Raw genomic sequence first — 15,776 nt, 5'->3', positions numbered from 1 at the left:
TGAGCAACCTGGCCTAGTGAAAGGTGTTTGAAGTTAGATGTGTTTGAAGGGGTTTGAAGTTAGATGATCTTTAAGGTCCCTGTCAGTCCAAACCATTCTATGATCCTGTATCATCACCTTATCTTGAAAGTAAATGTAGGAAAGCAAACTATTTGAAATAATTAAATTATTTCATAGTTTATATTTAAGACTAGTATGTTGCTTTGAGGTGGTTTTTGTGTTTGTTGGGTTTTTTTCTAAACCTATGTGTTATTAAAAAAACCCAAACATTTTTGAACCCTGTATTTCACAGCAGGCAACAGCTAACAGGGAAGCTTTTCATTACCTCTTAGTAGTAATAAATTGCCTTTTGATTAACAGGTTTAGTTCTTTTAAATCAGCCAAGATTTGATGTGATATTGGGCTGAGAAGCCACAGAACCTTCCATCCGACACTAAATGCACACAATATGTCGGCTCTGCTGGCTAACCTGGATGCTGGCACAGCTACACTTGAGCAGGACAGCACGGCAGTCTGCTCTCAGCAAAGGACACCTGGCATCACTAGAACTGTCACCCACTTGTGTAACTACAGCTTTTGGTCCAACAAACAGAGACATATATAACAGAGCCTCTGCTTAGAAATAGTATAGGCTATTGTGCTTCCAAATTTACTACAAAACTACACACTGCTCACCAGAAAAAAAAAGGGGGTAAAATTGTTTCAGCTGCCATATCATTTGGATTTAAATTTGTGTCCAGAAACTGGAACAGGTTTGAAGAGTTTACCCATCAGTAAATATGCTTACACACATTTTCTGATTCCACACTGCTGAATCAGTCTAGCATAATATAAAATATTAACAAAAACCAGAACCGTTTAGAGACATTTCATTTCACTTTGAACAAATTTTCCAAGTCACCATAAATATGTTGATACCAAAATAAATACCCTTTCCAACACCAGCAAGTTATATTTTTAAAAATTAAATCAGATTGCAGTTAAAGCTAGCCATACATCTCATACTTTCCCAAATCTTTCAAATTAATGTTAGCCTAAAAGCTATTTAATGCCTCTGGCAGATGGAGATGGGGAGAAATCAAGAATGCAAGGATAAAATATTGGCTCTACTTATTAATTCAGTATAAATTTTGCCTCGGCTATCATATCCATTTTCATGTATATCTAGCCATATCTATGCATTTCAATGTGCTGAGGAATTTAAGCAGCCTTGAAATTGTGATGCAGCCAAGGCATTTACATACTACACTTGCTGCAGCACACCTATGCCTAAGTCGTAATCACAAGTGTAAAGCAGGCGAGTGAAGGCTTTCCCTCTGCTCTGTTTCCACCACAGATGCCAGTGGGGAAGCAAAGGCAGTTTGGAGCAGGAACCAATGACCATGCAAGCCTTTGCCCTGGCAGCCTCCAACGGAAGAACAACTCCCAGAAATCTTTCCTTCATTGCTCTCCTAAATTCCTTTTCTCTTCATCTCATAACAATGAGCGCAGATCCTTGGCCACCATTTTATGTTGCTACGTTCTTTCAACAGGGTGTAAAAATAGAACTCTCTTGATTTCTATCTCTCTCCGAATCCTGAAAACAGGGTTAAAAGTCTGAAATAAAAATTTTAGCACTTCAGGTTAATTTGTGCTTCTTCCACTATAGATGTTTCTGATGTCCCCCTTTCAGCTTAGCCAACTACTTAGCTTTTTGTTCATATTATTGCTTTTTTTATCTACCTTTTTATCCTTTTCATTATCAAATCCTCCTAGAAAACATCATGTTGAAACTGACATGCTGATCAAAATGCATTAATATAGTAGTAAATAAAGAGAAGACACCTATATGAAAGCAATAAAAACAAGGCAGCATCTTTTTGGGCTCAGGTGGCTGAAAAATCATCTTTGAACTTCCCACTGCTTGCAGTGGTCCCTCACCACTGGGAAGCAAATCCATAAGGACTATCCTAGCAAAGTATTTCTACCAGCATTCAGCATACCCACATCAACAGCATGCAGCTTCAGAGGTCGAGATTAATTCTTAAAGAACCACAGAATACACTAATATAAATGCAGTTTGGAAAAATACCTAATGTTTAGAAAAGATTTCACATATCTATTTAGTATTACTACAAAACAGAGACGAAAACACAAAAGACAGGAATATTTTAAAGGCCAGGTGAACTTAAAATTTGGTTAGTAAAAAATGTGTTGGGTTTTTTTAATTAAAAACCTAACATGTATTCAGTTTTGCAGTCCTGTAATACAGAGAAAACTCCACTATCTGGCACAGTGCTCACTCCTTTATGTGCTCAAGAAGAAACAAATGTTAGCCCTTGTACATTTTCTCTTTCTATAATTTACAATATCCAAATCCAAGAACTGCTTCTGATTTTCACTGTATATAAGCAACCTCGCACAGTTTTACTTGGTGCCTAAACTTGGCCCATAAATGTGATTTTCTTGCTGACAACACATGAAACAAAAACATGAAGTCTGCTTTGCACATTCATGCACTGGTTTTTGAGAACAAACAGAAAAGCATTTTTAAACTTGTCAATTAAGCAAGCTTGATACAGCGTTGGGAGGAAAGAAATCTGCAACAAGTTTACGATGTTTTCACATTAGAACAACACTTAAAGCATAATGATGTCATCTTGGCTCCGCCAAAGTCAGCAACAAAGCTGCCATCTACTACGGTGAAGCCAGAACTGCAATTTTACACCTTCCTAAATATACCAGATAAGTGAATGCCAGATCTCACAGATTTGCTTTACCTGCAAAAATACAAGTCTTCTTGCTCAGTCTTCAAAAAATCTATGTGATGGGCTTGCACACAGAGGGCAAGCAGACTTTTGCAACACAGAAACTATGGAAAGCTTCTGACCCAGCCTGAGGCATGAGCTCAGCCTTCCATTCACGCTGGTTGCTTTAAGATAACTTTGACTTGACACTGACAGGACCACAAACCTTAAGGGTCACACAGATGTTAGACACAATGAGCAGCTTTTTAATTATTATTATATAAAAATACGTTTTCTATATGGCTAATGGAGAGTGGAAGAGAAAGAAGCATCTGCACATAAGCCTTTGTCCTTGTCTTTAGGTTAGTGAAGCATGATCAATCTGGTAAGGTATAAGATTAAATTAAAAGTCACTATATCGATCTGAATAAATTAAAACAAACATTTAAAAAAAGATTGAAAATAGTGTAGCCATGATTTTGATTTATCCTAGCTTAAAGCCTGGTAAATGCCCCTCAAAACAGATTTAAGAGCAATGGCTTGTGTTCAGAAGAAGATACAGGTTAAAACATGATATGACAAAAGCAGATATATGACAAGTGTATATGAAGAAAGCAGCTGCAAGTACATGGTGCCACTTCTAATAAGAGCTGTTGACAAAGCAAAAGCAAGGTAAAATGAACACAGTCAGGTAAACATTTAGTCTGATCAAACACAGCCCATCATGAACACTATCCTACTTTTCACAGCAATCTGATGCTTCAGACTATATAAAAAAAACTTAAAATCATTAATGTTCCCATACTACTGACTGAGTGTCCAGTAGTCCATGACATGGCAACTTTCAATATTCACATATGATGCATTTCTATTTACAAGTCCTGACAGAATTCTTTGTTTTTAAATCCAGGTTTACTTTTATTTCACCCAGCATCTGACAGACACAAAAAAAAGTTAGGCTATATTTTGTGTCATTGTATCTACAAAAGAAAGTCTTAGCAAACAGACTAAACAGAGTTCTGTCCTACCCTAAAGGTCCCACTAAGTGACTTGCCAAGTGCCCAGTGCCCCAGACAGAGCAGTTTCACCTCATCACATGTCACAATACCAGTCTGTGCAGACAGGGTTAGAGGAAAACTGGCTTACCCACGCAGGAGCAACAGAGGTAGGAAAAACTTTATGCACATCACTATTTTTTAATCTAAGAGTGAGAGTAACAGTAGAAAAACAGAACTCCAGTTAGAAACCACCTGTATCATAACCAAGGTAGAAAGCACAGTTCGATGTAACCATACCAAAAATACTTCAATGCGTATCAGCCCCATCAAGAAGTATTGTAAAGAAAGTAGAAGAAAAAAAAAATTCTCTTTTCACTTCAAATGCAAATTTTTATTTAGAGAAACAACTTACAACCTGCGGCAGAAAAAAAAAGGATTTACAAGCAGTATTACTTAACAGCAAGATATTAATGGTCTGTATCATGTTTTACTATACATTTCATGGGACAATGGAGACACTTGAGTTTTAACACAGACCTTAATTATTAAAGGTATATTTGCAGCATCTTAGGGATTAAATAACACAGTAAAACATGCTTAGAGGCATTCAAACGCACAGTATTTCAAAATTAGGATTATTTTCTACTTTTTGGAGCCCTTCTCTTCTTTTATTCGGAAAGTTATGTCCATGACTATTACTTTTAGACATATTAACAGTCATTAAAAAAACAAACAAGTAATAATTTTTTTTAAAAATTAAGGCCGGTTTTGAAAGGACACAAAAGAGTGCCTGATAAAGAAAGCAAAGGTCCAGAGTGGAAAACTAGCCCAGAGTAGACGCTGACACACCTTCCAAAACCCAGCTTTAGCATACTGAACAGCTTCAACTCACTTGTTTCCAAGAGGAGAGGGAGAGAAAAGAAAGGTATGCAGAGATAGGGTTTGGCAAAGTCCCAGTCAAATCCCTTAAATACAGGAATAGGGAGACAAAAAAGCATATAAAACCCAACAACTCTCCTTCCCCATGGCAACAAATAAACAAACCCACACCCTAATTGTAAAGATTAATATTTTCATCTAAGATAAATTTTACGTGTAGGGAAAACAAAATCACTGCACTGTACAGTCTACTAAAAATAACAATCAAATGCAGTTCCTTATATACATACTTACACACATATTTTTGGATTCCTGACTTGAAATCTCCCTCCTAATTTTCCAAATCTGTTATTTCTGTCCATAAAAATATGTGGCACAGGGGTGGAAAGCAGGGATTTTTGTATTGTATTGCAACCTCAGCTGGATCACCCTTTTTTAACAAACACTCTCAAGCTAAAAAAACTAGCTTTAGTTATCCTAAACAGAGGGACAAAAATACTGGCAGAGGAGAATGTCAGCATAACAAGAAGATGAAATTTAACCTTTGAATATAACCTAATATTGCCACAAAGAAGGTGAAAACTATGGAAAGCTACATATCTGCAATCCCACTGCCTGCAGTCAGTGACAGGAACTGGGCTCTGACGTGGAAGGCAAGCGAAGGAACAGAACTTGAGACAGTATTTTTCTTCTCCTAATTTGTTACAGAGTTGTCAAAACTGAATAGTCTGTGTTCAGAAATAACTCCACTGATAACTGTAACTCACAGAGGGGATAGTCTAGACTGCTGCAAATATTAAGGCATGCATGATATCATCATCTTTTTTTTCCCTCCTCTTCCTTTTTCAAGTTAACATTGTAGGAACCATGCTAAGAGGTGAATCCAAATTCTTCAGATCCATCTAAAATATATGTTTAGAGATGTTCTTTTTCAGAGGTTGGGGATGGAGAGGAAGAAGGTGGTTTTCAAAATTAGTGTATTTTATCTGTGGTGTTTCATGTATCTAAATTAACTTCAGGGAGAAAAGGTTATGTTTTAAGTCTTAAATTAGGAATCTGTTGACACCATAATTATCTTATTTGATGATTTCTTGAAATATAGACTTAACAAATAAGGTGTGGAGGAAACACGCCCCCTCCTTGGCCTGCGTACCTGTGTCACTTCCAGATCCAGTTGATAAAGCTGGCATGATTTAGTCTGCAGAGTGTCACGCAAAAACCTCAAACCAGCACTGCAGCCAGAAGGCAGAAGTTTATTTCAGTTTAACTGCTTGCAGCCAAGTTGTCTACAAAGATTTATGTTATGTCCAAGCTTCTCCTAGAAAGAACAGAAACAGAATTTTACAATTAAGAACATTGTTAAATTGTATATTACTGCAGCTAACCAAATCACATAATTATCATGAAATAAGCTTTTATTTAATATTCTCAAAACCAAGTGCTATGCATTTATTTATGGCTGCTAAGATTTTTGTTTCCCCCAGGTGAAACAAGTTTTGTTTTCTTCAGTCTAGCCTGTAATCCCATTCTGCATTAAGGATAATTTAACACATTTCTCTTGTGTAAATTATACTCTAACTCCATCATGTCAGGCATGCTGGAAATAAAGTCTAGGGGTATTTTATTAAAACTGTGAATAATTGAGGTCATTCAAATTTTCCTACTACTTATCTCAGGAAAATAAAATTGCTTACTAGCACAGTAATTTATTCAGTGTTTCTATTTAACCTCCTTTCAATTGTTTTCAAGTCATTTAAGATTTTTTTTGTTACCTGGAAATATAATCTAAATTTTAACTGAAGTTGTAAAAAGTAGGACTGGAGCAAATACTTTTCTAAGGTAAACAGCAGTTCGATTCGTGGAGTTGATGGAGCCATTACCATGTAAGGAATTTTTCTGTGATTCATTACGACAAAGTCAGTGTTTTTTTAACACATATTTTGTAATAATTGTACAGGTCTACTGATTGTAAATTTGGGGTCTTTCTTTTAACCACTTCTTGAGAAAAATTCAGAGCACATGTAACAAAAGTTAAAACTAATTTCAAATGTAAGTGAACATATTTGAATTCAAATATGTTAAAATATGAAACTGGAATGCAAACATACAAAAAGAAATTTCGAGTTAAGACAGAATATGTCTACTTAGAGCAGGGCAGGGACTAATGTGTTTGCAGGGAAAAGGCAGGGAGAGGGGGAAGTAGAAGCTAGCAGAATATAAGGGGTTTTTTCCAGATTTCAGTAAACAAAAAGGATCCTTGAAGAGAGAAAGCAGCATAGTTCTGTTTCAGGAAAAGAAAATAAACAGAAGAGCATTTTGCTGCTACTATTGCTGGTTTGGTTTTTGTGTTTTGTTTGGGGTTTTTTTTGAACACATTCATATTAATCAGAATGACTTTTGAAGTCGTCTTGGCTCTTAAAGTACATATTTTGGACCCATTTTAACTTGGCAACAGTCTTGTGGAAGAGTGATATACAGGTGCTGTAAACAGTGTATGCTGTTCAAAATTTTGTTTTTCACCAAAAAAAATCCCCACATTTCTAAAAGTATGGCAAGATACTAAGGGCCATCCACAAGATTTTGTTCAATAAGTTTTAAATCAATTTTTTGACGTAAGTTAGTTGTTAGCTTGTCCCCAGGCATAAGCCTATAGTTTAAATAGTCTGGCAACTTTTTTTGAGTATGAGGTTTTTTATGTCCCATAAGCGTTTACCCAGTGGATCTGGGTGGTTTGGTTAAGAAGGCAAATACAGCAGAAGCTACCTCCCTGGACAACTTCTTCTATGATGAAAAGAACCAAATAAAAAGTCAAAAGCCTATCTATTAAGATTGTTTAGGGCTTTAGGATTTTTTTTAGTTATAGAAGTTTATGAAGAAAAAAACTAAGTCTTCAGTAAAAAAAAAATCAGCTTCAATGAAAATATTTCGATATTAATCAAATCAGCACAAAAGTCCATTAACTTAAAATTTAAAACATGGATAAGGAAATTAAGTATTCCAGAGTGAAAGCTCATCTTATGATGACAAGAGCTGTAAAACATCTATATGCAAAGCTAGCCAGGGTGCAGTTTAAAAGAGGAAAAAGAAAAAAAAGACATCGTAGCCAAGGACACATTGTACCAATTAAGAAGGAACATATTCACTTTACATTAATTCTGCTTGTCTTCTGTTTAACACATGAAGGACAAGTCCTGTCCCAAACTATGGGACAGTCCCCAGCGTGAACACGCCACAGCAGCCGTATGAAGGATGGAGGCATTTTTACTTTAAGATGTGTAAGAAACTGGTTAAAACAAAATTACTGACTACTAATGAAACATCTTTGATTTATATACATCTTAAAATACTTTCATCTATTAAAAAGAAAAAAAAAAACAAAACAGAAAAAAACCAAAATCAGCCAAACAAGGCATTGTCATTATAAGCACATTACTATTAACCAGAAATTCAGGTTCCTTAAAAAGGGTTCACTGCAAAATGTAGAAAATCTTGTTAATCTACATACATGCAATATATTTAATCTCCATCAGTTTCTTTATTTTTCTTTATTTCACAGTAAATCATTCAGTACAAAAAAAAAAAAAAAATCAAGCTCCTCATTATTTAAGAAACTTATATACAGCATAAAGTTATTCCCCCCAGATCCTAAATATATATTAATGAAAAATAAATGACCTGATGAAATCCTTACCAGTAAAATGCTTAATATTTTGCTGGAATGGGATGGGGATTTTTTTTTTTTCCTAACGTGCAAATTAAGCTACATTTTTGCAGTGATGATGCTATTTTCTTTGGCTCACTTTATTTAAAATGCTTTGGAAGTTTTTGCCGGACCCCAGCCACAGGCATTGCTGACTGCTGTATGGAATCGATTTGCTGCAACACAGAAATACCAGCTGTTACAGTATGTCCTGAGAGGGATTACCGAATATTCCTAAATTGAAGTTCAATCCATCTTTCCATAAAAATTAGGAGCCAGGGCCAGGAACGTAACAGCAGTATCAAGTGCACCTGAGGCATTTACAATACCCAGCAGGACTGTTACAACCAGCCTTTAAAAAGGGCTTATTTTTGAAATTTCATTATTCCAGTCGTACCTTGCTTCTATAGATCGCACCGTATCGGGTTCTGCTGGCACCCGCCGCCTGGAAACAGCGACGCCCGCCCGGCCCCTCACGGCCCCTCACGGCTCCCGCCTGACCCCTGGCGGCCGCGGGAGGCGCAGCGCCCGCCCTCGCTCCCCACAGGAGCTCCTTGCAAGGCGCCACGCGCCTTCCTTGCTTCTGCTTTTAATATCTTCAATAAAAACCTAAGTAATGGATTAACATGAAATAGTAAAATGCATCATTTTAATTTTTTATGCCTCTGTTTATCTGCATAGTGAAAGACATCTCTATTTTAGGGCGTTCTGGTTGAACGGCAGGTATTAAGGAAAAAAAAAGCCTCGATGCCTGTAAAAAGCACAGAAATGCTCCCCTGTCTTCCGACACCTCCCACACACTACACGGTCATCAAGCCAGACACAGTTCTAGTCACCTTCGCCACCGAGGTTATTAGTGACATAACTACGAGGGTGACACATGCCCCGGCTACACAAGACCAGGAGTGGGGCAGAAGACTCCCAGAAGCACCTTCCAAAACTGCAAAATTCCAGAATTACAGCTGTCCAAGGGAACCATTTTTCTGCATTTCCCACACGTAAGAAAGGCCCCTTAGCAAAGGATGAGGGGATAAATCTTGTCCCTGATCACCCACGTTGTCAATACAAGACCAGTACGAATGGGCAGAGGGCGGCAGATAGAGCAAGCAGGTGGGAGGCAGCTGGAGAGTGCCAAGATGAATTGCCTTCCATGTAATTTCAGCTCGAGTAGCTTCTTTCTAGCATGGTCTATTACTTGTGAATAGAAGTGACTCCATCAGTCATGCATATGCTTTATTTCAGTCAAGTTCATTTTCTGAGAAAAGATGAAGTAGGAAAGCTGATTCAAATTTATATTTATGGCAAGCACCATGCATTTGGAGACAGAACACATGAAGTCTTGGTTGTACCTCAGACTCCTCACACAAACCTCAATAAACTCCATAATATTTATTTCTGAAAGGGTATTTTACAAGTTACTCAATATTTTGGCACTTTATAAATGGATTTTCTTCACATTTGAAAAGCAGACTGAAGACTTTTGAATAATTTATGACAGATAAAAACATAAAAAGTATGAACATAGCAATGCTACAAATCAGGAGGGGGGCAGGGTGGGGATGGGACACATAAACCCAGGTTGTTTGATACAAGAAGCATTCAGCCTATTTTTTTCTAAAGGATGTTACAGTTATGACGACTATAACCTTGATTTCCAGGACTACACCAGAATGTCTGCAAATGGTATTCGAACCACCAGATAGAGATTTCATGTGGAGACAGGAAATTTGACAGCCAGTCAGTCTTGTATTCATTATGGGGCCGCAAGTAATTGAGTGACTACAGACATGTATACAAGTCTTCAAAACCTAGTGAGCACAGGAAATTGCCAGGGGAGGTTTTCTAGACTGGGAGAAGTAAATCTGTTTTGGCAGACAAAATCTGAATTGAAAATGTTGGTCTACTCTTTTGAAAGTTTTAATGTAATGGGATCTAGTGAATTCTTAAAACTCTTCTGAAGGTTTCACCTCCTTAATCACATGGTCTTCGACAGGCTACTGGAACTTCCTTGTGGCTCCTGACGGGCTTCCAAAGCTGCTCAGCCGCCCCTACAGGCAATACATATTTGCTGGCAACAGGAACCTTCAAAAAATCTTCAACTTTAATTACTGCATAGAGGACATGGTGCACAAATGTGCTGGGACTTCAAGGATGCTGCAGAAGCAAGAAGCTACCTCTCACTCACTCAGCTGTGTGTGTAATGAAAACTAAAACAATCGCAAAAATTTCTTTGTATGAAGTCCACTTAAAAAACCCAGGAATATCTACGGCAACAACCAAAAGTTATTAACTAATACACCAACATGGAAAACATGGACTGTCCCAAATTGAAAAGGCCAACAGCTGCCTTCACTAACTTTCTCATGGTTGTGTCATCATATCAATCTTCAGCCATAAGAAGAATTAAAGGCTTCTGCATATTTTCCTGTATAATGTTCTATCAGTGCTCTCCATTTTGTTTAGGTTATGCCATAGGGATGTTGTGAAAAGGCTTTGAGAACAGTAGATAATAATTTAGACACTCTTAAGCTTCCACTGAAAATGTGTAACTGCTTGACATTTAATTTATACATTTGTGGTTACATCTTTAACAAACAACAGTTTGGAAAAAAAACTTCTGAAATAATTTTGTCTTGTAATGTGACTTCTACTTCTGTGGCTCAAATTTGACTGTGAAGTCACTGAACCAGGAGAAAGATCTCTCTGGTTTCTACTTATGGGAAAATTTTTACAGATGGAAAAAAAAAAGAGATTATCTAAATGATAAAATTGACGACTACAAGGAATAAAAAGAGAGAGTACTTAAAAACTCATGTGCTGAAAAACATTAAGACAGTAGAAATTCATACCCCATTAGTCTGTGTGGTTATTTCCAGCAGTCTGATCAACACCAGAACGAAGTAAGGCTGATTTCCAGTGAGTGGCCGTCCTGACTGGTGCCTAGGCTACATGTTTGAACCTTTATCATTTTATTCTTTCTTTTCAAGGATGAGCTCCCATTAGATACTTCCCTCACTGGATCATTAACAGAAAACACACAACTTCAGTCACTAATTTGATGCCATGATGATTTTTTTGCCTTTTCTTTTATACCTTTTTACAACTTCTGTATTCTTAGTGCTTTTTGCCTACATTCTTGTACTTGTTTGTCAGGCTAGGAGACTAAACATTTTAGAAGCTTCGTAGCTAGGGATCAGTGTGCCCCAGACCCCAAGGTCCTCTCCAGAACACATTCTATAAACTAAGATAGAACCGTCCAGGGGAAGGCTCCTTGGGGAGGGGGGCTCACTTGAGCCTCTCACTGGGGAATCTTTGATAGATATGCTAATTAGCAAGACCTATAATGTTATGCCAGATCTTTTGGGGGTGTGCCTTGCGGTGTGCATTGAGGTGCATTCAACCTGGATGTGGTGCACCTAAGGATCCTTAAAATAAATACCAAGGTAAAATCCCTTTTTCCCTTCTAACCGTGTTTGACTCTTGGTTTTAAGACCAGCAAAAGGCATCAACTTGACCACACATTTCCAAAAACATGCCAGAAGCTCATATATGAAGAAGATCCTCTCTCATGTTTGACTGAGTTTGTTCAAAGGGCTCAGAAGACAGGCAGGAAAAGGAAGAGCACAGGATAAAATCTTCTTCCTTCAAAACTTCAGCAATAGACAGGTTTCTCCTCCTGAAGAGAGTAATCCTGTGCCAACAGAAGAATCTCACTTACCTAAACAACTCCTATACAACACTGAAACTGGTATCACAATTTTCCTTTTTCAGACTATTTTCTGCCATAATATTCCTTCACCCAAAGAGGGACCATTTATCTAGAAACCACCATTATCTAAACCCTCTCTAAATATAACTGAGAAGTACGTTATTTCAATGAGTCAATACAACATAGAAAAAACAGAAATAAAATATAGAATATACTAAGATATACAAAAGTTGGTAATATTGTTATTAATTTATGTATTATGATGTATTACAGTTTAAGTTTTAGACAGTTCCTTGCATCCTGAAAACACTGCCATGCTAAATGTGAAGTATGTTCAATAAGTAGCAGTATTACAAGAGGCAAGACTTTTTGCAACCTGCACCTTCCCTGTCTTTAAACAAAACCCCTACATGAGCTCTGTCCAGACTTAGATTTTTTAATGTCAGTGTTTGAACACATTCCTTTAAATGCATGAAAACATTCCTTTAAAGAAACACACTAAAGCTACCAGTTTAATTTTAAACAGCATCACTGTTGTAGATGTCAGATACCCTTAGACAGATCCAATTTTCTGCAAATAAAATGTACCAACTGACAGAATAATATTAGTTTAATATACTAGTTTAATAAAGCTATTCATTAAAATGTGACCTAAACTATGTCTCAGATCAAAGGTTGCTCTTTCAGTTTGAGTTACTAGTTTGGGCACACTTTTAACACTTTTCCCCTAGCTGCAAACCATTCCTTTCCTTGGAAAATAGCTGTCAGCAGGTACCACAGCCTCTCCATTAATTACCTGCACAAATAGTTTTGTTCTGGCATGGTTTCCTGACAGTCTGTTTGAAAAATGTAAGTAACTACAGTAAATTATAAACCTTACTGACCCCCAAAATACTGAAAAAATTGACAATTTTTCTACAAATAAGAGTTTAGTAAAACCTGCTGCAATGAGTCATCCAATAACCTCAACACTCCCTAACAAACAATTAAAAATGTTTTGCACCAAGGGGCTGTGCAACTCCAATTTCAGAAATATATTTCATATTCTGATAGTATTATAATGCAGTTTGATCCCACATTTTAAAAAGTGGATGGGAAATCTGTGATAGAAGTAGGACCAGGATTAAGGAGATCCTAAATAAACTACTAAATATCTAATTGATTTAAATAGTTTAGCCACATATTAGCGTCACCAGCATTGTTTACTTCATAGTGCAACAAACATGTATGCACCAATTCTCAGGTCTGTTAAACAGCCATATCCAAAAATAATCCTCATAATTACGTAAGTATTTAAATTATTACTTCAAACTCAGAAATATCCCCTCCAATGTCAGAATGTTATTTTTCAAACTCAAAATTTTGAACACCTTTAGAGCCAAATAAAGCACAGGTGTTTTACAATGCTTCCAAATTTTATTACAGAACTTTTGATCACTCCTTTTTCAGATTAACTAATCTTCTGAACACTTCTCCATTGCTCAGCATAATTTTCCATAATCCTCTTCTGTCTAAATGTGATGATCTATTTTTTTGATAGAGGAGAGGATGGGTAAAGAGAAGAGATGAATGAATAATTAGCATGGTGGGTTTTTTTATGAGAGCAAAATCAGAATAAACCCCACTTTCTTAACATACATTTTTATCCAAAAAAAAAAAAAAACCACCAAACTACAATAATTTCCATTTTAATCGGTTTCAGATTGCTTTTATCAATGTGAAGTTTTAAAATTCAGTGAGCAGTCTGGAAAGTACATCTTTAGCTCGATTTTCAAAAGCATTTTGATTTATTAAGTGGTAATTTATTAGTTGCATCTTGAGCATAAGTAACAAAAAGTATTCCTTATGTGTACATGTGCATAGTAAAAACAGCGTACTGCACATGGGCAGAGGGCTAATCAGACGAAGTCTGTGTTTGACTTTCAAGTTTGACAAGCAGTTTACAAGCTTTGCAAGTCAAACTTTTCTATGATTTAAGTTTGTAGAAGAAAAGAAAGGTGAAGGTGAATAGCCAAGCAATGGCACATTCCAGTGCCTCTGCACTACTGGTACGTCAAGCATACCAGACACTTCTTGCAGTCTTCTCTCTCTTCTCTGACAGCTACCCATGACCATCCTTCATTTTTGAATTCTCCAATTCCATCTAACTCCCAAATGCCACTGAAAAGCTCTTCTGTCCTTGCTGCATACTCTTCCCTCTTCCTTTTTGGCAAACTCTGGCAGCACCATGGCATCAAAGCCACTGTATGACTCGTCACCCTGCACATATTTCCTTCCACTTATATTTTCATTATCTTCACTTTCTCCATTTCCCTCTTTCCAGGAGAGAAGCTTCCCTCTCTCAGGCCCAATTCCGCCTTGCAGTTTCTTGTTTCACATCTATATCCATTTTACCTTTTCCTTGTACGACACTGCTACGTACTCACTATTCTTGTCATGAATCCAAGAACCTCCAGTAATCAACTTGGCCTTCACCCCCTCTCTTTATAAATAGTACCATCTCCTGACACTTTACTTTTACTTCCCTTACAGTTTTCACTTTGTCCTGTCTCCATTTCCACTCCCAACCCACTGACCTTTTACACCATTTTTCACACATGAAAATGTGAATGACACACCATTGCTTTCCAAACCTAGAGTCAGTTTCCCAATCTATTTTTAACCAGCCACGTCCTTGCTTTACTACTCTCCAAATATCTCCTTTAAGGCTCTTTCCCTTTCTTCTAGAACATGGATTAGCCAAGTTCAAACAGGCAAGAAACCTAAAGTGTGTGGCACATGTCAGTAGTCGCAGACAGGAACATCCACATATGAAGATCTGTCTACCTGCAGCTCTGTACCATCTCCGAGATGGAACCACCACGCTCAGAGCAGGACTTTCCTGTGTCCTCAGTTACTTACAGTCAAGTGCAATACTCTAAAAATTTTGGAACCAATAAGATATACAGTTTCCAAAATATACATTAGAATTAAAAGGAGATACAGTTAGAGTCCATCTTTACTTTAAATTTGATTTACTCTGTGAGTTAAGTTACTCTGCACACTTCAGTTATGTGCAAAATTAATTAGCAAAAAAGGTATCACCTGGAATTAATTCTAAGTTCTGTCTTGCCAACCTATATAGTCTAAGTTATAGTCCCACAGCAATCAGAGTGCCTTTGAGGTTCAAGTCATATTTTCAAGATTAAAAACCACTTAATTCAAATCTGAGATACTGCTGGATGAAGAAGAGTCAGGTTTAAGGCAAGGAGTAAACTGTATGATGAGTACACACTGCAGTGAAGACAAGCTCTCAGATTTCACTTCATTTGGCCAAAAAAAATCATGTTCAATCTTTATGAAGAAAATAATTTAAAATTATAGAAGGTCAATAAACACAAATGCTAACAGAACTAAACTTGGCAGTGGTACCTACATGAAGACTTTTTTTTTCTGTTTTTCTTGTTTAACTCACAGCTTAATACATTGCTTTAAGTCTTAATGTATACCAGGAAAACACAGGATATGCAAAGAGTCCAAGTTAATGTTGCTGTTGGAAACTTAATGTTTGCATTTCCTGGATTTTGGAATTTTAACTAGGTGAACAATAGTGCATTGATTCTATTTTGGCATTTGCTAGAAATACCGAAGTATTTTTTTCCTTTTTTTTTTTTTTCTTGCCTGAAACTGTATAAATCAGAGCTAAGAAATTTGTTACTGAGCCTTCAACATTTTTTGTTATTCATTGGTCCTCTATAACTTACATATCTTGAAGTTACTGGGAA

General features: G+C 36.8%; 1 protein-coding gene across 9 annotated transcripts in view; it reads right to left on the bottom strand.

The window, feature by feature from the left end:
- The window catches only part of MPP7 (MAGUK p55 scaffold protein 7), a 161,135-nt gene that overhangs the window by 111,235 nt on the left and 34,124 nt on the right, over positions 1-15,776 (bottom strand). For 8 of the 9 annotated variants that reach the window (XM_048294318.1, XM_048294375.1, XM_048294346.1 and 5 more), the window contains one exon: positions 5,757-5,921. In XM_048294318.1, coding sequence (XP_048150275.1) covers positions 5,757-5,793 — 37 coding nt within the window. In that variant the 5' untranslated portion in view covers positions 5,794-5,921. Of the gene's footprint in view, positions 1-5,756; positions 5,922-8,294; positions 8,480-15,776 lie in introns of all 9 variants that reach the window. The other variant, XM_048294327.1, reaches the window with a different exon arrangement.

Source organism: Corvus hawaiiensis, chromosome 1 (assembly GCF_020740725.1).
Source record: "Corvus hawaiiensis isolate bCorHaw1 chromosome 1, bCorHaw1.pri.cur, whole genome shotgun sequence".
Classification (NCBI taxonomy): Eukaryota; Metazoa; Chordata; class Aves; order Passeriformes; family Corvidae; genus Corvus; species Corvus hawaiiensis.
The sequence above is the reverse complement of the archived record's forward strand: the minus strand, read 5'-3'. Positions and strand labels throughout refer to the sequence as shown.